General features: G+C 43.9%; 1 protein-coding gene across 1 annotated transcript in view; it reads left to right on the top strand.

Moving 5' to 3' along the window:
* LOC147711652 (polyunsaturated fatty acid 5-lipoxygenase-like) overlaps positions 1–23519 on the top strand; it is a 977760-nt gene that overhangs the window by 771566 nt on the left and 182675 nt on the right. Inside the window, exon 12 of the mRNA XM_086922317.1 lies at positions 4599–4699. Coding sequence (XP_086778443.1) covers positions 4599–4699 — 101 coding nt within the window. The remainder of the gene's footprint in view (positions 1–4598; positions 4700–23519) is intronic.

Below are 23519 nucleotides of genomic sequence, written 5' to 3'. Positions count from 1 at the left end.
CCAGTAAGCGCCACAGGGCTGACTTGCAGAGAGGTGGTCCGAGGCCACGGCCCTTTTTACACCTCTCTGCAACGCAGCTTTGTGGTGCTTACTGTAGGTAGCTGGTGGGCTAGTTGGCCCTCAGGGACCCTCAGGATTCAAGGAGACTTAATCACCCAACCTAAAACGCACCACAGGGCGCATTTGCACACTTGTCAAATCAGCCCCGCCCCCTCTCTACACCACAGTGCAAACATGCCTTGTGGCACGTTTTAAGTTGGGGGCGCGATTGCAAAGTGGTGCAGGGAGGGGGCATGGCGTGATTTGACAAATGTGCAAACATGCCCTGTGGCGCGTTTTTATTTGGAGGCTTAAGTCCCCTTCAATCCTAAGGGTCCTTGGGGGCCAGCTATCCCACCCGGTACCTCCGGTAGGTGCCAGGGAGCTGCATTGCAGAGTGGTGGTCTAAGGCCATGCCCCCTTTTTACACCTCCCTGCAACGCAGCTCTGCGGCGCTTACTGGAGGTAGCTGGTGGGCTAGTTGGCCCTCAGGGACCTTCAGGATTCAAGGAGACTTAATCACCCAACTTAAAATGCGCCACAGGGCATGTTTGCACATTTGTCACATCAGGCCCTGCCCCCTCCCTGCACCACAGTGCAAAACGCCCTGTGGCAGGTAAGTTGGGGGATTAATTCCCCTTCAATACTGAGGGTCCCTGGGGGCCTATTAGTCCACCAGGTACCTCTTGTATATATGAGAGGCCCTTCCTGGGGTGTTGCATCTTCACACATTGTAGGGCCATATAATGCAGTAGGCATGGAACGATCTTTTGGATCGAGGAGTATAGGAGGCCCACGATCCGGGCCAGGTGTCAGAGGGATACATTTTCCCTATTGCAATGTTTTGCACAACTCCTGACGAATCAGGAGCATCTTCTTTTGGGGTAACTGGAGGCACTGGTTCAACGTGCTGACCTCAAACCACAGAAAGGTTATCTGCTGCTCTGGCAAAAAGTTGGACTTCTGATTGTTCAGTATAAAACCAGGATCTTGTAACAGAGACTGAGTCATCCGAAGTTGCAAGTGTAAAACAGATTTTTTTTCGGTACATCAGAAGGATGTCATCCAGGTACACTAATAGCCGCACTCTCCATTTCTGGAGCCCTTCCATAACTGGCCTCAACACCTTGACTGAACGTCAGAAATGTGAATTTGAAGATTTGACCATAGTAGGAACAGTCTGTGGGAAGGAAAAATCAGGATGGTGAGGTAGATGTTCTTCATATCAGCCGTCTCAGCCAGTTGTTCGGCACAAGAACATCTATTAGGAGGTGAATGGCCTCTATTTTGAAATGATGGTATACCACCCATCGATTGAAATCTCAGAGATGTATGACTGATCTGAATGCCTTGTCTTTTTTACTCGACCAGAAAAATATTACTCAAGAAACCCCTGGAGTGGAGTCAATTGCGTAATAGCCTCTTTCTCAAGAAGGTCTCTCACCTCTCTGTTTACCGCCTATGTCCTTTCTTGTGAGAAGACTAAAGGACTTAGGTCGGGAGTGTTGGTGGGGTGTACCGTAAAATTCTATGTGAAAGCCTTTCATGGTTTGAAGCACCCATGCTTCTACTGTTATGGATGCCCATTTGTGGCTGAACCATTGTAATCTTCCCCCATCCCTAGTAGTGAAGAAGGTATATCGCTTACCGGTGGTGCCACCTTGCTGTCTCTGTAGAAGTTCCCTGTGCCACCACGTCCTCTGCAGCAACCTCTTGAGGTGTAGAACCCTCCAGATTTCTTCTGACCTTGCTACTGGATAGGACATCTTGTTTGAAGGTTATGGGGGTTGGAGTTGTACGAGCGGACGAAGGAGCGCCCCCTTTCTCTTCTGGCCCATCCAATGATTTGCTGGCTGAAGACCTTGATATAAGGTTCTCTGAAGAGACCTCCATTCACCACCGGACCAGCTTCAGTGGTGGTCAATTCACCTATTCTAGGTTTAATTTTCATCAACAAGGAACAGCGACGCTTCGTTGGTATTGTGCCATTCACATTACACAAGAAACAAAGGGCCCTCTGAGCCCAACCTGACAGAATCGAAGGATCGAACATATGGCCTGACTCCCTGGCATCTTCCACCATATCATATCCAATATTTCAGTAAGCAGCCCCAAAACATCTAACAGGCCTGTCTTAGGGACTTTGATGAACTTAGTGATGAATGTCGCCATCCTGGCATTGATATTTTGGGTACTCACCACCTTATTAGCCAATGAGGGCCTGGGGCATTCCGCCCTCAGGTGGCCCTGGACCTCCTGGTCCATGGGTTTCCTGATGAGGCTGGCCACATAGCGTGCTACTTTTGGTGCCAGAACCCAGGATGATAAATGTCTACCAGGTTCAACATGCCCAGAATACCTGCGGAGCCATGGTCATATGACTCTTGGCACCACCCTCCATGTTCCAGGGTCTACTCTAGCCTGATTCAACACCCGAATCCCCAGCAGGGGTATCAGGCGTATCACTGTCATCCCTGTATTGTCATCTGCTCAGGCATCTGGGCAAGAATCATCCTCAGGGTATAACCTGGCTGGGAATCATCCTGTGCCTCCTGTAAGTCTAAATGCCTTACTAGGAAGGCCAGGTGCAGTCTCTCGAAGGCATCAGATGAGGTAGCAGTCTCTCTAACATGTAAATTCAGTCTGGCCTTGTTCTTGCCCTAGAAGCTCACTGTGTGCCAAAAGGAAGCTGAAGACTCTCGCCTTCCCCAGTTGGGGAATGCCAACTGAGGATGCCTCACTGTCATTTCACCGTCATTTCCATGATTCGCTGGCTCAGGGGTTGCAGGGCCGAAGAGACCACCCTCTCTAGGGATGCATCTATGGCATCCACTAGCTCCTTATAAATAGGAAACAGTGACTGCTCCTCCTCCACAAACTCCCACTAGGTATCAAACTCACCTGCCATGGTTGATCAAGTGAAAGGTAGCAGTCAATATTACAGGAATATATCAAAAATGGCAACAAGCATTCCCTAGCCCACCCAGTTAAATTTTGCCTCAGTCAATGCTTATTAACAACCTTTGTTCTACACTGCCTCTAAATATACTGGCCTTGGGGGAAAGAGCTTATCTGAGCTGAAATGTGAGGAATGCCATCCTCAGTTCGCCTTGCGTACTCCCTGCATTGACAGCCCCTCCCTGACAGTGGAAGAGGAAACTGTCCGAAGCGGTGAGACACACGACTAGGAATGCCAGGAATACGCGCGATGGGGTGCACCTCCTACTCAAGAGACATGCGTGCTCCACGCCCCCTAACGAAGTGAAAACCACACTGCTTCACTGAGCATCTCCCTCAAGAAAGGGAAGACGTGTCGCAAAACCGCCAGAGAAGCCCTACAACAACTAGGGTCATGTGCCCCATATAAAGGCCTTGTGGGCCCCAATGCAATACACCCCCAGTGGAGAAACCGCAGTGTTCAAGCAAAACAGCTACGGCAATAGTGATAAAAGTTTACACCTTGACTGCTTGAGATATTTGTCTGCTGTGCTGAAGGTCAATAGAAACGGGTGTGGTCATGACGAGCTCAGCTCGTCATGAGCACACGAGCAGTGTGCCTCATGACGAGCTAAGCTCGTCATGAGCGTGGAAGGTGTTAAAGAACCCTCAGTAAAGCATAATAAGGCCTACAGAGTAAACCCAATAAGCAAGGTTCAGGAAAGCACTTATCTTGCTCCTGAGCAGCGAAGAAAGAGGATTTGCTTTTGCTTGATGTTGCTTATATGGGACTTAATATATGATTATACTGTTGACTTTTTGCAAAGACTCATGGGAAATATAGTCTTTGGAAAGAAACATGTTGTTTAGGCTGCTGAGGGGAATAAATGAAAACGTTTAAGCATAATCTGAGCCTCCAGTCCTGACATTGAATTCAATGCACCCTATTTACTTTTGGGTTTCATGTTTTTTTATTTTTTTTTATTATAATGGTATTGCACTTTAATCTCACCTGTTTAGCACTGCACGGCCACACCACATGCAGTGTATCGATTGAATAGACTTATTGTGATAGATAAATTGCTATACTTTACAATCTGTTCTTGCATTTCCTCCTTTTTTTGTTACAGTTGGACTTACCTATTTGTTCGTTTTTTCCTTCCGTGAAGTGAACCATTGTTATTGAAACAGTGTAACCACCCTGGTTCTTGGGGTTATTGTTTGGGCTTTATCCTGTTGTCTGTGACACTCAGACTTCAGTAGTAAACATGCTTTAATCTGATTGTAGCACTACTTTCTAGACTACTTCACCAATCACTTGTTCCAGTGACAACCATAGTCCTGAGATTGTTCTTACATTACTATATAGACTTAAAACTTTGAATGCAAATACTACGAAAAAATTGTTATATCAATGGGATGCTGTTTTCTAAATAGGGGAATAAATCAAAGTTCCAAAAATGATGTGTCTCTAGTAAATCTGTAATTGAGATTCTAAAATCTAAAACTTGTAATTTATAATTATATATTACTGTAGTTCTGAAATGACATTGTTAACCAATACAATTACTAATAAAATAAAAAATGTGAAGTGCTTCACTTATTCAAAACTTATTCCTCAGGGTTTCCTGAAAGCCTAGAGACTCGAGAAAAGTTAATCGAATATGCAACCTTGATTATCTTCAGTGCCTCAGCTCAGCATGCAGCTCTGAACTTCGGGCAGGTATGATAAGTATATACGTCTAAAACGTCTTCACCAAAATGTAGCGTAAAGGTTTTGTCCCAAGCAACAGATGAAATACCACTCAGTTCTTGAAGATGAAGACCACCACCGAAATATTATAATGGACAGGCTCCTTTTGAGGTTGTAGGCCAAACTGTTCCTAAATCAGAAAGAAACCTTTCCCCCCATCTCATCCAGCTCTGTTGTTATATTCTGTTTTAGGTACAATGTCAAGCACTAGCAAGAGACCATGTATGATGTGTTTCTAATTTAGCTTGTAAATGTTCTTGCATTTTTTCAAGATGCGATGTCATAGTCGCTTTCTGGTAATTTTCATGTCTCTCCTCCTGCTTCTTCTTCAATGCAGTACTTTAGAAACGAGGTGCCTCTGCATCTTCAGCCAGACACCACTCAGCAAGCTACTAACCTGTAGCAGTAAGACCCCTCCTCCTCTCATGTATCATGCTACGGTAACAAATAACATCTCTCCCAGTACACCTCGGGCACAGGTTAGAGTCAAATCTCAATGGAGGGAGAGATTCAAGGACGTGATGAGGAAAAGTGAGACCTAGAAACCTCCAAATATAAAGTAGGTAATTTACATTTTATCTGCACTTAGCAGATGAAGATCTAAAAAGCAGTTCAAATCCTTCGCCTTGGAGAACATAAATGAGACACCAACATTCAGCGCACACTCCTGGATGTGATATTTACAGAGGGAAGAATCAAAGTGAAACATGCCATAGCTCTTTTAGCAGGTTGCACTACTGATTATCGACCCCGAGAATATCGACCTACAAGAATATTGTGGACAAAATATCAAGAGACAAAATATCTAATGGTAAGAAGCTTATAGAGAAGTATAAATTAACTACTCCTAACTCCACATCTACGTATCTTGAAGATATATATATCACCAAGTTCCAAGTACCGTATTTTCTGGCGTATAAGACGACTGGGCGTATAAGACGACCCCCTACTTTTCCTGTTAAAATATGATGTTTGGGCTTTATTCGCCAGCTTATAAAATGACCCCGGCGTATAAGATGACCCCCCACTTTTGAAAAGATTTTCAAGGGTTAAAAAGTCATCTTATACGCCAGAAAATACTGTATATGGCGTTAGGTATAGAATGTGTTTACCTGTTGATACTATGGATTCAATATTATGTCCTTGATTTTTTGTGCCATCGATATTCTGGTTTCAATATTCACAGTGCACACCCATTCAGTACACATTTCAGTCCCAGCAAAACTCCAACATTATCCTTAAGTGGAAGAGAGAAACAAAGATTGACAGGAACCGCTATGCAGCAGCATAAAGAACTGTACAAAAGTAGGCATGGGAAGAACTTAGATTATGCTGGAGTATTCAGAGTAATTTTGGTAATTTCACATTACTCTTTGACTCAGAATTAGCAATAATTATGAGATGACTTCTTCTCGTGTGATTAAGAGTAGTTTGTAGTGGGGTATCCTACCACGAGCAGCTGCTCATATTTTCTATTCGTGTTCTGCTGCATTTAGCTCTGTTTCTTAGTGCAATATTCATCCTTGTGTCCGTTTTGGACTTGAGGGTGCATTTTGCACAAAGAAAATAGTTCTAAATGCCAGTGGTAAATTGAGGAAAAATCCTTCCCAAAGAACACTTTTAGCGAGTGTGAGTGGTTGCTTGTGCTCACTATCCATGTTCTGCTACAATTAGTGCTAATCCTCTCTTCTATTTTGGACGTGAGGGAACATTTTTGCGTTAAGAAATAGCTCTAAACACAAAATTACTCTTCTCGAGTAATTCAAGCATAATCTAGCAATTTGTAGGTAATTCTGTGTGATTACGCTACACCGAATTACGAGATTTATTCCCATTTCCTACATGAAAGGCAGGTTCTGGTCCTCTACCAAAATAGCAGATGCCCCTTAGTGAGGGTAGCTCACAATGTAGCACATTGTACCCGGAAGCAATTGCGAACTTTGGCCAACTCTCCCAGATCCACACTACTGGTTTCATGCCCTTTCTCCCTGACTTAACAACTGCAAATTGAGAAACAGCCTTCCTGAAAGGCACTCTCCACAACAAATAAATATAAACTGCCATATTCCTATACAGAAAATATAACCCATACCAATTTGGCTATTAGAACTAGAGTAAATGACTCAAATAATAACCTCCTACTTGTTATGAAAAGAGGAAAGAAACGTTTGCACTAAAAGTGACAAGGAAGGGGGCGTGGCTCGAGAAGAAACAGCATAATGGATGTGCGCTAACCAGGCTTATCCGGCGCCAATCTTCCTGGTAACCCGTCATCACTGCCTCTAACTTGCCTCCCCGCTCCCCTACTCTGCAGCTGTAGGGAGCACGGCTGTGACACTGAAATCAACTGGTGCTGGGACCTGAGAGCCACCTTGCAGCCTTTCACTAAACAAGCCAGGAAGACACTGGGGCCTGAGGCTGCACCTGTTGCTGTAGACCGCTGCTGGAGTGCTATGGGGGCAAGCATGAGACCTACTGCATAAAGGCACCCTGTCGGCACTGGATGCCTGTACAATGCAGTAAGACCTGGGTATATGCCTACCCTCTCTAGATGAGGAGACAGACAGTCGGGCTTGCTGCCATGTGTGTCGGCAGGGGCCGCCGCCCCTGGATACAATGGGGCGGGTACTGCCCGGAGGTCGTCACATGCCTAGTGGGCTTTTGGCTCTTTGGCCTGGCATGCGCTGTGCTCGCGGGCTCCTCCCAGCCTTCATTGTCTGGCCTGCTATTTTCAGGGGTTCCTGCGGCCGTGCCACTACAGCTGTGAGGTGTCACCATTACTTGCAAGCTCATCAGTCTAGTGTTCGATGGAATAAGGCCATAACTGCTTTCAAATTGCCTGTGAGTGCCTCGGGCCCACGTGTTGTGTGTTGTTACTGGGACTCGCATGGGGGGGCTTCGCTGTGGCACTCGGTGATGGAAATACCCAACCAGGAACACTAATTGATGTGCATTGGGTATTACTTTGTTCTGAGCCTGCTGCCTATCCTGTGTATCTCCTAATCTTTTGCATATTGATTTCTTGCTGGCTGCCAGACTCTCTCCTGATATGAACTGCCATGTAGGCTACATATAAAGACTGCTGAGACCTTCTCATCCCAACCTTGGCGGTGGACGCTGAACGTTTTTTTGCTATGCTTGATTGCTTTCTTCTATGCAACTGGTTTAGAGGGTCCATATACTCATCACTGGGGCTGCTAGTCCTGCCGTGCCTAGGGGACTTGTTTCGTGCAGGTAAGCAGGTCCTCTCACTAATGACTGTGCTACCCACTATTTAACTGGACACCTAGTACACTTTTGGAGAACCCCAGTGACGGCCACACCGCGCCCATTTCACCAGGTTCCCTCAGCACTCTTGACCTACTCAACGTGTACTGTGACAGCTGTTATGCTCTAAGAGCACTGGGGATGCACGTCCTGCCATCCTGCGGTGTCACTAGAATTTGACAAGTCGTCCCTGAGAGGAGCCAATGTATTCCTGTGAATTGAATGGTTAACGTGCAGCGTGATGGGACAGCTGCAATTATACAGGGTGCGCCTTGAAAGTCCTTCACAGACAATGACTGATGGGTAGGGGATGCTGGATCATCAGATGTTACCATCCCCCAGTTTCTATAAATGACAAACTTGATTCTATGCTGGCAGCAGTGGAGAAGATTGGCACCGCTCTAGAGACCACAAGAACCATCTTGAAAAGCAAAATCGATGCAGTGACGTTGGATCTGATGCTACTTAACAGGGATCCCCGCAAGCTTGCAGACAAGGTACATACCTCTGAGCTGACATTTGAGGAGCTTCAACCATGAGCTCGAGAAATGTACTTTATGGTGCGCATGATGGCGGAGCAAGTAGAGATCATGGAGCGCTGCATGGAGGTTGCGGAAGGCCGATTACCCTACAACAATGTACGCGTTGTAGACCTGCTGGAGGGGGTGGAGGGATTGGATGCTGTTGCTTATGTGGAGCAATGGTTGAGGCAACTTGTGATGACCTGCGTGTCATTCTGTTCTGTTCTAAAAAGTTATTTGTTCTAGAGCTTCCACTGTGTTCAAGTGTCCTGAGAATTCCCACAGGTCAGTTGCTGCTGGCGCTGTGTGGAGAGGACGATATTATCATAGATACTTAAAAGACATTAAATAAATCTACATCTGTCGAACTCCATCCGGTGTACTAGCATTATTACACTGGCGACGATCCTGAGCAGAACCCTCAGCTGCGTTGTTTGCTGATCTTTATCTACTCAATCTAGACGTCCTAACACACTTGGAGTACCTCACTTTGTCGTAAGATTGCTTATTTAATCTTCAATCAAGACGAAGGTACTGTGAACTATTTCTATTCTCACTGCTCGATTTATCGGCGATTTAGTTTCAAAATTTAAAGACTTAATTAAATCACCGTTTCTCACGAGAAATCCTTGAGCTTGCTTTACCTCGCGCATACTCATGGCCCTTCCTTTGAGGACACCAGCAAGTCTGATGCTTCCTTACGCAAGCAGTGCCTGACGTTGTCATTCAGGAAGCTTGTGTACACTCTCTGAGAGTATTGCTAAACAACACTATACGCTGCTCACCGCGCTCTGATATCAAGCCCAGCCTTCTCTCGCTTTGTTCTACTTTCCTTCATATTCTGGAAAAGTGAGCCCTGCACGCTGACGGGCACAGCATCTATTTAATAGATTACAAGCCCATTTTATGCTGATGGGCACAGCTTTGTTTACATTTTACTGAGGATCTTTTCACACTTATGGACACACTCTTTATTTGTATTGTGACCACGCTCATCTAACGCTGATGGGCACAGCTTATATTTTTACAGTTACTTTATTTATTACAATTATCACAAGTTCTTCTCACACTGATGGGCACAGCAATTAAATAAATTTCAATGAGGTCTGTCTAACACTGATGGGCACATCATTTAATTGTGACACCTTACACGTATTTAGTTCTCATACTTACCTTGTATTTCACGCTGATGGGCACAGCTTGCCATACTGCCTGTCTTCTACTTCCATTCATAATTTTGATCATATTTAATTCACAAATGTAACTGTTTTTGCATGCTGACAGGCACAGTTTAATTTACTTTATTGAGCTTCACGGTGATGGGCACACCATTTTATGTACCTCCGCTATTAATATTACAGTGGCAAACACAGTAATTCTTAACATCATCCTACTATCTTTGGTAACTGACAGACCTTTCGCTGAAATGCAAAACATCACTCCTCCACCCTTCTTTCTAACAAATCCAGATGAGCCTTCCATCCGCTGGTCAAAATGGAAGAAGGTCTTCCTCAACTATGCTAGGGTGTGAGGAGTGTCATTAAGTGCCGAACGGAAGTCAGCTTTACTTTTACACTGCCTAGGCTCCGAGCGGCAAGAAGTTTTCGAACATCTACCGGACCTTGATGACACTGAATCCAACAGCCTCAATGAATTTTAAATCTGCTTGATGAAACTTGACAAACATTATCTCCCCAAGGTCAGCACTATCCTAGACGGTTATCACTTTGGGAAACGCCTACAACAACCTAAAGAGTCCGTTGAGGTTTATGTTACTCACTTGCGCAAGCTGGCCTCCACTTGTAAATTTGATGGCGCACTTGAAGAAGGCATAGGTGATCAATTTATGCTAGGTTGTGCAATTGAAATGGTGAAAGATGAACTGTGGCAAAAAGATGACTCCAAACTTGATGAAGTCATTCTAATCATTAAACGCATTGAACATTCTCTTGCTTGTGTGGAAGACATGAAAAAAGAAAACGTCTCTCTTAACACAACTAATGATTGAGTGCAAGTTGTAACTAAGCCTAAGACATTTAAGAAAAATGAGTCTCAATCTAAAACATTTAAGCAAAATGAGTCTCAGTCTTCATGGTCTAAAAAACCATTTACTGGGAAATGTTACCACTGTTATAGTTTTGGTCATTTGGCCAATGACAAGTTGTGCCCTGCTTTGAATGCTAAGTGTCCTAAATGTGGTAGAGTTGGTCACGTAGCAAAAGCTTGCAGAGTGTCTAAGATAAAGAAGAACAAGCGGGTAAAGGAAGTGTGGATTCAAAATGAGTCTGACTCTGACCTGGATGAGTTACATTGTGGAGAAGTCTTGGCTCAAGCTTCTTTGAACACGTGCAAAAATCCAATTGAAAGTGTCCAAATAAATGGTCATTCAGTTAAAATGCTCTTTGACTCCAGGACAAAGATAACTCTAGTGCCTAACAGGCACATGCAAGGGAAAAATTACCATGAAGTACACCTTCATGGTAATTTTGCGAAAAGTGTAAAAAATGAAAATAAATGCATATTTGACACTTACATGTTACACACACACATGCCCTTGGGACATGTGTGTGAGTAAAATGTACTCACGTGACAATCCAGGGCATTCTCATTTTGAGATTCCTTAATTGCGAATTCGCAAAATGAAAATGCCTTCTCATTGATTCCTATGGGCCTCTAGGCCCATAGGAATCAATGTAAAGCAATTCCTTATTTGCGATTCACAATTAAAAAATCGCAAATAAGGAATATCAAGAAATCGCTAAAACTTTTGCGATTTCTTGATGCATTGCCGTTTGCGATTCCTTAATTTTCGCAATTAAGGAATCTCAAACGGCACCAATGATGCATGTACCTGTAAGTGTTTTTATCACTCAACCTTAGTAGGTGAGGTGAAGGTATTCAAGCCTGACATTAGGCCGCTTGCTTATGGTGGTCAACCTATCAAATTGTTTGGATACTTTGAGGGTGACATTTAATACAAGAATACACTTACTGCTGGGAAAATCTACATGTCCTCCAGGGGTGACAGTATAATAAGTTGCGTTCACCAAGCAGATCTGGGAGTCATGTTAATTCCTGGTGGAGATCCTTGTATTGTCTTGAAGGAAGACCTGTGTTCATCACCTCTTGATCCTCTTAGTACACCTGAATCATCCAAGGTTGTTCAAGTCGATGATCTACGGAATTAATTTGAACAAGTTTTCAGTGAAAAACTAGGTTGTTTGTCTGGATATATTAATAAGATTTCTTTGAAACCTGATGCTATCCCTGTTACTTGTAGGGTGTGTAGTGTACCATTAGCCATGAGGGAGTCCATGCAGAAGGAACTGCAGAAGTTACTAAAGGAAGGAATTATTGTCAGAACTGAGGCGAGGGAGCGGTTGACGCTTGTTGTACTTACACGTAAAGCCTCTGGTGGGGTGGGGCTTTGTGTGGACTTGCGCGCGCTCAATCGTGCTGTTGTAGCTGACAAGTATCCTCTCCCAAATATTGCAGAAATGCTGACGCACTTAGGCGGAGCTGAGGTCTTCTTTACATTAAATCTCAGAGCTGCGTATCACCAGATTAAAATTGACCCTGACTCGATGAACCTCACTGCATTTTTAACACCTTTTGGCACTTTCAAATTTACAAGACTTCCTTTCGGACTGAATTCTGCAGCCTCTGTATTCTAGAGAGCTATGGAGGATGTTTTACAGGGGTTACCTGGCGTTAAGATTTACCAGGATGATGCACTCGTATATGGTTCTTCACAAGAGTTACATGATGAGAGACTCAGAGCTGTTCTGAAGCGCTTCAAGTCTCGCGGTTGACCCTATGTGAGAACAAATGTAAATTTAACCTCACTGAAATTGACTATTTGGGGCACAAATTATCTAAAGAGGGTGTCAAACCTAGAGATCATTAAGTGACGACTATTGAGAACCTTCCTGTGCCCCAATCCAGGGATGAGTTAGTCACCTTTCTCGGCATGGCCGAAGTTTGTTCCACAATTTGCTTCTCGCACTACCACTCTTAGGGCTCTTCTCAAGAAGGGTGTGAGGTTCATTTGGTCACCACAATGTCAAGCAGAATTTGATGACATAAAGGGGGCTTTGGGTGAGGCTCCCTCTCTAAAGAGTTTTGACATTTCCGCTATTTCCAACCTCATCACTAATGCTAGCTCCAAGGGTCTCTGGTCTGTTCTTAAACAGGTGAAGGATGGTCAGGAAATAACTGTTATGTTTTTGTCACGAGCACTGGTGGGGCCTGAAATGCAATACTCTGTCATAGAATAAGAAACTCTTTGTATCTTTTGGGCGATTAAGAAACTTAAAAAACTTAAAAAATTTCAATGGGGAAGTTCATTCACAGTACAGTATGACCACAAACCTTTAAAGGATTTATTCACTAAAAAGAGTCTTGATGCTGTATCTTCAAGAATTGTCAGGTGGATTGTCGTACTTCAAGACTATGATTTTGTTGGACAACATATTCTTGGTGCTCAGAACAAGGTCTCCGATTGTCTTTCCTGCCTTGTCAGGAGTGATCCCATTCACACCCTTGACGTCTCTGGGGACTTGTGGGAGGACAAAGATTATAAAGTGTGTGAAGTCACTGCTGGAGTCTTGAGTGAGGGAGAATGGAAGTCTGCCATTGATAGTGATCCAATTATTCTCGAAGTCTGCAAGTTAGTGATTAATGGTTGGGGAAGGGGCATTAAAAGCTTGAGTGAGGAGACATGGAAGTTTTGGAATGTGTGTCATGAGCTGTCTGTCTCCTCTAGGTTGCTTTGGAGAGGTACCAAGCTTGTTCCACCCCTCTCTATCAGACTAAAAATTGTGGAACAAGCACATCAAGGGCACCAGGGCATCTCCAAGACAAAACAAAGGATTTGTTTACACTTGCTCTGAGTGTAATTCCTCTGACAAGGTCTATAATACTAGAGTTCAACCTATGGTTGTGCCTGAGGCCCCTGATTGTTGTTGGCAAGATGTGACTTTGGATCTTTTGGGTCCTGTTACTAGTAGCTTTGGTCAGTCATACGTTCTAGTTTTAATGGACATGTCTCCAGGTGGCCGGAGATTAATATCACTCACAGCATTGAAACTAGAGACGTCACTAAATTTCTTGATGAAATATTCTCCTGAGAGGGATTCCTTGACTGTCTTCTTACCCACAATGGGGTTCAACTGGTCTAGAGAGAGATGGAGGAGTTTTGTCTAAAAAGGAGGTAAAACATTAGCGGTGCACTCTCTACCATCCGAGACCAATGTATTGGTGGAAACGTTTAACCGAGTGTTAAAAGAATCCATCTAACTAGCCAAATCTCAAAATAAAGACTGGAAGTCTGAGGTTGTGGAATGAGCAACCATCTACTGTCTTACCCCTCATTCTACCACAAATAAAGTTCCCTTTGAGCTCTTTTGTGGGCGGAAGCCCAATACCCTGATGTTCTGAGCATGGATGAGAGACAAAAGTGGGAGTGTTAATTTGGATGTATGTCCTACTGCAGGTCGTGGCATAGTTCCCTCTGACGTGGGTCTTGCTGTAAAGTCCTGGCGAGCAGGAAAAAATGGAAGAAGGTCTTTCTCAACTACACTAGGGTGTGCGGAGTGTCATTAAGTGCAGAACCTTCTCATAGTTCTCATAGGAACACACAAACCATGTGCTGGTGCACAGTCCCATGCCAGACTCCATCCCCAGGCCATTCCTGTTTCACCTACTGCACTACAGAGACACTTTCCTGTGTGAGGTGCGGAAGTTACATGAAGTCACGGTGGACATCACCTAAATAATGTTTTTCCCATACTATACTATAAGGTTGCAAAACAATGCACTCATTTCTTGCAGTTAAATGTCAACTCCATGAATCAGACTTCTGGTAATCGCTCCTGTTTCCGGCACAATTACGGGTGGCAACCGGGGAAAGACACATTCTTCAGCTCCCCAGAAGACATGTTGGACTGGTTGGACACAGCAGGGCACTCCGCAGTGACCCGCCCTTCATGGACTGGTGCAGCGGCTTGGGGCGGGACAAGTTCATGGCACTGGAGCCGACATCCTCAAACACGACACTCTAATCAGCTGAAGAACACAACTGACTTGGAGAAAGTGATTTGGGAGGGACGTCAGGTGTTACAGGAAGCCACAGCGATTTGTGAGCAAGGTAGGAGCTCCGAGCTGGATGACGTCTCCGACAAGTCCATTATCGACAATGACTCTTCTACTACTTAGCCCTCCAAGGGGGACTCTGCAGCTCTCCTTGAGGTCTGATGTCATTATCTTATATCCGAAATGCATGTCTGCTACTGCCTGATCTTTCCTTTCTTACTAGGGGGCACACACAGACATCCCCTTCCCTCATGATGCTATGTAACCCACTTGGTTTTTCCTTTTATGGGAGGTGTGAGTGATATTGTGGTGCTATTGCAGTTCCTGTTTTGTAGTCAGTCTTCATTACATATATGCATGCCTCGGGAAACAGAATTGCTATGTTCTGGAGTATACATGGGTTCCTGTGCTTTTCTCCACCGTTGAATGAAGTGATCCCTTCCTGGCTGCCTAGTTCTCCCCCATCAGTGCCTTGACTAGTTAACCCTTGCTGGGTTTTAGTTCCATCATTGTTTGGACAGAAGCAAGTTGCACCTCTGCTCCACTTGTATTTATGATTTTCTGTTTATGGTTTGTATTTGTTTAGTTATGACCCATGGCTCACTATGGCTCAGTCCCACACTTATAACTATTCTCATATGCATTTCAGGCCACTACACTCTCGCTGACACTTGCGCAGTGCCAAGTTTTTGGGCAACATGTCCCACACCACATGACCCATTTTAACATGCTGACCTGGAATGTGACCGGCATGCACACACCTTTGCCAGCTACTCAGGCTTCTCCTACTTGAAACTCTGCTCCAGTCACATAGAGTTGTTGAGGAGACATACCCTATCCATTCTGAAGCCTTCAAGCTGTAAAGACGTTGGCAGGGGCAGGTATTTGCCACCAACTACTCTACTTATGCCCAGGGGTACTACTTTGGGTAAATCTGGGTACTTCTATCACAGTGGAGGACACACTATTGAACCCTGAGGACTGCTATGTCCTGGTTAAAGGCCGACTTGATGGCCATTCACTTCTTCTTGTTTCCATCTATGCTCCCAACACTAAAGAGACCCCCTTCTTCCATGCTCTCTCAAACACACTCTCTCAATGGAGTGATACACCTTGACTTCTTGGGGGGGACTCTAATAGTGTGCTGGACATTGTTCTCGATCACTCCTCCCCCCCTTACCCCACACGACTGCGACTGTGCTCAGATGTTGGCTGATTGGCTCCACCAGTAGCAGCTGGTTGACTTCTGGCATCACTGGAACCCAGCCTCAAAAGTATAGTCCTTTCACTTAGTGTCACACAACCTACATGTCCGTAATGACAGATTCATTGGAGCATCTCATTTCATTTCAATCTTTATTCGGTTTCAAAAACCTTATAAGATACAATACATAAAAATCACGGTACATCATTATAATACATAGTAAGTAGCAGCAGTGGGTAAAAATTTATCATCACATCTTGTTTGTGCAAAATACGCAAAAGTCATCCACTAGTTCCTGGTCGGTCCCCTTTCTATAAGGAACACTAACTAATTATACACAAAGGTAAAATAATAAATTAAATATCTGTTATGTTTAAAAAGTGATATACACCATAACAATAAAACAGGCAGCATTATACTAACAGACAGTCAATAACATAGCCCCTTTATATTTAAGTTCTCTGATTTTTCTTTTTCCTAATCAAGGCAACACATAGGAAAAAACGACTTAGGCTAAACACAATCGGTTGTGCAGTATCACCTTTAAATATTCTTAGACCAACCTTGGTTTGTCTAAGGCCTAGCCTATTACAAATCGGCTTGAGCCATTTTTTCCTTGCTTTAAGGTATGCTGGACATATAAATAAAACATGGGACTCATCTTCTTTCACCCCCATTTCGCATGACTCACATATGTTAGAGCCCGCAATCCCAGTCAATCCCTTATTACAATTCCAGCCAGTTGTTCTGTCTTTTAATGGTAAAATGCCATAGCGGAATTTTAGATATAGGCTTTTAGCCAATGGAGGGTGAATTTCGTCCATGAAGGGCTCTAGTTGCATGTTCATTTTAATTTCAAAAAATTTTGAAGTTAGAGTCCCTGTTCTGGGATTTGCAAGCACTGAGTCTCTAATATAGTCCCAGTACCTTTGCTTCAAGATGTGCTTTGAACTACTTGTTAGGGAATCGGGGTCAAACCAGAAATCGCTTAACCCTAATTTTTCAAACCATTTTTTGACGTACTCTAGCCATGGCAAAAGCGTGATGTTCTTTATTGCCAATATCTCTTGCAAAGCTTCTCTGTAGACAGCTAGCTCCTCCGTGGACCATAGACGGACCCAATAGAGTAGCGGGCGAAGAGAAGCATAATCATCAGTACGCCTAAAATTAAGGTCCCATAATATGGGTGTCATTGGAGTTGACCCAGGTATCCCTAAGAGTTGCCTGATAAAGGAATTTTCTCTCACTCGGAAGGTATCCTTTAAAGCATAAGCCCAAAGGTCCGCACCATAAAGTGAGGAAGATTGCACTTTATATTTGAATAATTCAATAGCTGGTGAGACCGCTTTGTAATGGCTATTCTTGTGTTTCCTTAGGATTGGTGCCTGATTTTGGGTTAGCCTTAGTTTTGAATTCTCCAATTGCGTTTTCCATGTGACGTCACTGTCTAAAATAATGCCCAGGTATTTAAAATTAGGGACTTCTTCAATGGGTTCGTTGTTTATTTTAAAAACCTTATTAAAACCTTTGTGGGGGTTGATTGTCATGATTTTAGTTTTTGAGGAGTTAATTTCTAATTCTTTATCATGACAATACAAACTGAATGTATTTAAAAGGTTTTGGAGCCCCCTAGGTGTCTGAGAGATTAAAATTGTGTCGTCTGCGAATAATAGTGCCGGAACGGCTTGCCCACTCAATTTGGGAGAGTCATGCTCGCAGCCCAAAAGAGTATCAGGGATGTCATTGACATATAGAGAAAATAAGGTAGGTGCCATTACGCACCCTTGCCTTACCCCTTTTGCTATCTTTATTTTCTCAGTGACTTCTCCATTCGGTCCCCATCTTACACGTGCATAATTGTTCTCATGGAGTCTAATTAAAATTTGAAGGATATTTCCAGGGACACCCATTTTGTTTAATGTCTTCCATAGGGCTGCCCTAGGAACCATATCAAAAGCTGCCTTCAAATCAACAAAAGCCACGTATATATGGGAACTCCTTATAATGGTATATTTCCAGACTAAACATAAAAATCTAAAAACCTGGTCAACAGTACTTATCTTACATCTAAAACCTGCCTGATATTTTGTAAAAATAGAGTGCTCTTCAATCCAGGAGGTAAGCCGACCAAGAACCTGTTGTGCAAAGATTTTTTGTAACACGTCAATAAGGCTGATAGGTCGGTAATGCGAGGGATTTGACCTATCACCCTTCTTGAACAGAGCCACAATCTCTGCCCCCTTCCAGGTTTCCGGAATAGCAGCTCCTTGAGCGATTTCGTTGGATAATAAATTGATGTAAGGGGCCCAAATGTAATTTTCGTGTTTCCAAAGATCACCTGGTATTCTGTCAGGGCCTGGTGCTTTCCCTGACTTAACTGCCTTAATTGCAGAGATAGTTTCTGTTAAAGAGAATACAAGAGGTGCATCATGCGCTACCAAGGGGGCCTGCAAACTATCCCATCCTCCACTTTCACCTGAGCTTGTGCAAGAATATAGCATAGTAAAGTGCTCGACCCATATCTTTTCCTCTAAAAATTTATCTTTACATTCTGTCACTCCCCTCGTGCCTCTAGCAATGAGGCTCCAAAAAGTGGTCTGATCTTTGCATTTGCATGCATCCAGTAAATCGGACCAAACCCTTTCGTCCCATTCCTTCTTGGCCTTTGATAAAATTCTTTTGTACTGTGCTCTCTTAGTTCTTACGATGTCCGTTGAACCCCCCCTGACTGCTATAATTAAACCTGTCTTGGCTTTCCGGCAGTCCTGGTTGTACCAGGTAGCCCCGGTTTGTTTGTTCTTTTGGGCATTGTGTGGTCTTTTTATTGCCCTGGTCAGGATCCCGCCAAGTTGGTTAGTTAAATGTTCATGGGATTCTATCAAACTAAGATTTTCAGTGACCGTGCTATTACCTAAGAGAGAGGACATATGATTCACAAAAACGTTATAAATTTGGCTAATGATTTTCGAATTGTCTAGTACTATTGGAGCATCATCATTGCTCACTTCTGTTGCATGAGTGGAGTACCTAGGAGGCACACACTGTGACCACAACCCCCACCTCCTGTAAATACATTGGGCAGTCACTCCAACTCCCATTCCTACCTGGCGCTTGCAACTATACTGTTGGAAGATCCCTCATTTAGAGCTTCCCTTGGGTAGATGATTACAGAATATTTTGACGATAATGTCAGCATGGCTTCCACAAAACTATTAGAATGGGATGCCTTCATGGTGACCCTGCGTGGACACTGTCTGGGAGTACAGGGTAATATGAGATGGTTGGTTAATAGGGACCTTTCCCAATTGGAGCATACACTCCTGGACCTGGAAACCCAGGCACCTGAGGTTCCCAGTGCTGCACGTGAGTTGATGGAAGTGCTTTGTAAAAACGCTGCTCTTTTAGAATGATTACATTGCCTAAATTATGTTACACACTTGGCCCGTACACATGCCAGGCCGATAAAGCTGGACAGCTCCTGTCATGGCTTATCTAGCAGGACCAGCCACCAAACCCCGGAATGGCACTATGCTCTGGTGCAGACACCATCCTTTACACGCAACATGCTATCCAGGATGAACTAACACATCACTATACTCGAGTGTACCAGAAGGTCGGGCCACTGTCCCGGAGGCTTATGACTCCTTCTTTGCTAACCTGACATTGCCCCACATTACCATGAAACAGCAAAAGGATGTAGATGGACCCATCACGCTGTTTGAAATTAAAGAGGCAATCAAGGCATTAGCCACTGGGCAGTCCCCGTTACCTGGTGGCTTGCCTGCAGAGCTCTGCCAAGCATATGCACCTCCATAGGCCCCACACCTGTTGACGTTGTACTAGGAGGCCCTATCCACCTGCAGTCTTTCTGTCTCCCAAAGAGAGGCAACAGTCATTTTCTTGCCCAAACCAAATACAGATCCACTGCTTGTAGGTAGTTTGAGTCGGACTGTTCCCATGGGGAGCAGGATCAAGACTGATTTTCATTTTGATCTAAACTAGAATGGCATGGTGTGCAAAAAAATGGATTTAGGCCCAGATCTCTTTACTGGGGGTGAATGTTTGACATTGTTCAGCATTCCGTCCATTAATTGTTATGTTTGCATTTGTAATCCCACAAGGCCTGGTTATTAATATATATAAAAAAGCAGCACACCACATATTTTGAATAATGGGCTCTCATAGTGACTAAGGCAATGGATTTTGAATTTGGTGAACGGAGTTTACTTAGTTGGGATGACAGAGGAGATTACCTCTGCCATCCCGAGAGGCCTCCGTCCACCAAATTTAAAGGTGTCCACCTGCCTCACAAATATTTCTCTCCATTGACAGTAAAATACTGTCATGGTGGTTCCTGTCAATGTAGGAAATGTTTTATGAATGATGTGGTCAGTCATGATGGCCAGCAATTTCCCACGCAAAGATGGAAATAACTGTTTTAATTTAACCCATGCCTACCCTTTAAAACTATATTTAGCCTACACAATGAAATCAGATTTTTGACACTCAGGGCATCATTTAGTGTATAGCAGATGCAAATGTGGCAGAGTACCCTGCCCGCCAAACCCTTGGTCCACCTGCCACATTTATAGATGGGTGGACCGTAAGTATTCTGTTGATGAAGTACCTGTTGAGTCTGTCGACAGAATACTTCCTCCAACAAAGTAGTGGCCGTCGGAGGAAGGACATTACACTGCCCACCCTATTTAAAGTCATGTCCTTTTTTCCTGTCTGTCCCTGCCAGTAAAAACCCCAAGGGTGTCGGAGGTCATTAGTTTTTTCTTTTTCAAAAACAAACTCTCATCATGGTTCCTATCGATGTACACAGATAACTGCATGGCCGATGGTCATCTCTAAATTTAGGGGTGGAGTATCCTCATGATGGCTGAGGCAAAGACCTCCTCCATCCCAATGGAGAGCTACTTGTATGCCAAACTTTAAATAAGACCCAGGGTAATCCGAAACACCTACTGGCACTGCAACAGTAAGCACTGAGCAAAATCTGTACCTGCTTCTAGCCTCTTTTCGCAGCTGCCAGCAGAGTTCAGAGGCACAGTGCCTTGGACACATACATTATTTGCTCTAATAACAGTTCAGCTCACTGAGACCCACTGGTGAACAATTGTTTAGTACATACTTGATAGTCATGGGTGAATTGGAAGAAGAGATGCTATTAACATAAACCTTGGGGCTGGTATTACAGCTCCCCAGAAGTGGAGGGCTATGCAGTACAGCAAATTACATTCAACAAAGAAAAGCGGTGTAAAAAGGAATTGTCCACATATCAGCATTGAAGTATTTGTCAGAGTGAACACAACCACGTAGGAGGTAAGATTTCAAGCAAACATACTAGCCCACTGAGAGGGCCAACAACATATGCTCGGGAAATAAACTATTTCACTTTCTTAGTAAAATAACATGCTGCTGGAATGTGAATTCACCCTGAGATAATATAAGGCAAGAGACATTCGGCAAATGGGAACAGTTGCTTTGAACGCAGCAGCAGAGAGAGCAGGTGACAGAGACAGGGTCTGAAGACTGTCTCAAAGTACATTGGTTTTGGCCATCATTTTATACATTAGACAAAGTTTCATAAAGCAATTTTTACATTCTTTTAGAACAGGAATCTGGGCCTCGTCATGGGTCATAAATCTGGTCATTTGATAAGATGCACAGGTGGGTCTTGACCTTTCGTGGACACAATGTGGGGCCAGTGGGTATGTGTCTAAGGGCCAGATGTAGGTAAATCTAATTTACCGACTCTTAAATACCGAATCATACTGATTCGGTATTTATGAATTGGTAAATTAGAAGGAGGGAGATGTAGGTATTTTTAAATTTTGATTTACCGAATCTGTAACATTCGGTATTTACCGATTCGGTAAATACCGAATCGGTATTCCCCATTGATTCCTATGGGCTTTGGAGCCCATAGGAATCATTGGGAAATACCAATTTGGTATTTACCGAATCGGTAAATACCGAATCCAGCAAGGGTGCAGGGGGTGTCACTTTGACACACTCTAGCACCCCAAGTGCAGGCTTGTGTGCCATGTGGCACACATACATGCCCTAAGGGCATGTCTGTGTGTCACATGGCACATGTTTGCATGCACAGATGTGCATGCACACCTGAATTCGGTATTTTACCACCCAATAGGATTGGGTGGTAAAATACCGACTCTTAAGGTCCTGTAGCACTCTGTGGAGTGCCACCTACATCTGGGTTTTACAGAATCGGTTAAATTACTGATTCGGTATTTTACAGAATCTGTAAATTTACTGAATCGGTAAATTTACCGATTCTGTAAATTTGCTTTGGAGCCCATAGGAATCATTGGGAAATACCGATTCGGTATTTACCGAATCGGTAAATACCGAATCCAGCAAGGGTGCAGGGGGTGTCACTTTGACACACTCTAGCACCCCAAGTGCAGGCTTGTGTGCCATGTGGCACACATACATGCCCTAAGGGCATGTCTGTGTGTCACATGGCACATGTTTGCATGCACAGATGTGCATGCACACCTTAATTCGGTATTTTACCACCCAATAGGATTGTGTGGTAAAATACCGACTCTTAAGGGCCTGTGGCACTCTGTGGAGTGCCACCTTTATCTGAGTTTTACAGAATCGGTTAAATTACTGATTCGGTATTTTACAGAATCGGTAAATTTACCGATTCTGTTAAAAAAATGCCCCCTACATCTAAAAAACCAATTACCGGTCGGTAACGGCCGAAATCGGCCGTTACAGACCGGTAATTGGCGACCTACATCTGGCCCCATATGTCCTAAATGGGGAGCCTGTGATCATTGCCTGTAGTGTGCATGTTGAGTTCTGATTGACTGAATGTTCCTAACATAGTATGGCTTCTGACTTTATGATGTTTTGGGAATGTACGCACCTTAGGCCAAAAGTGCTTTAATGGGGCCAATCTCCTAAGACCATTGTGGCATTGCTGTGGGTTATCCTGTTCACACGTTTCTCTAAGGGTTACGTTTCACCCCACCTGTGATCTGTCAATCAGTCGCTTCAGGCCTAGGTCACAGGGCCTGCCTGACCATGTATTTCTGACTCGGGGTTGATGGGGAAGTCGTATCTGGTGGATTTAATAACAGCGATGCTTGTTTGTTGTCATACATACAAATATATCATGGCATACATCGTATTTTTCAATATTAATAAACAGTCAAAGAAACCTGACTTGTTCCCCCTCCACTCAGCCACATACACTGTGATTAGTCAGGAGAACACATGAATAGACTAGACCAAGTAACAGTTCTGGATTCTGGAATTCAGTGAATGTGGAAGGCCTTGCACCTTGCAGGTGCCACGTGACTTACTGAGTCCACGGTCATCTATCATCCCCATTCCACCCTACAATAGCCCAATTGGGGCATTGGTGGCATGTTGCATGTCAGTTTCACGATCGATCGGCATAATGTACCAAATGGTAGCTATTGGAAATTTTCGAAGCCACAGGCTATTTTCCCTATGCAGGGTGACACTCTCTGTCTTGGTCTGGGTGCATCCCCATGTAAGTGGAGTATGTCCCCCAGGAACTGACGCTGAAGTTCCTACTATGAAGGTTTCGTTAATAAATCAATAATGTGGATATGAAAAAGTTCTTTGTATTCAAAGAAGAAATTTTATTAGAACTATTGCATCACAATTCTGTTGAAGTGATTTTCAATTTTCCAAA

This window comes from Lissotriton vulgaris, chromosome 5 (assembly GCF_964263255.1).
Source record: "Lissotriton vulgaris chromosome 5, aLisVul1.2, whole genome shotgun sequence".
Lineage (NCBI taxonomy): Eukaryota > Metazoa > Chordata > Amphibia > Caudata > Salamandridae > Lissotriton > Lissotriton vulgaris.
The sequence above is the reverse complement of the archived record's forward strand: the minus strand, read 5'-3'. Positions and strand labels throughout refer to the sequence as shown.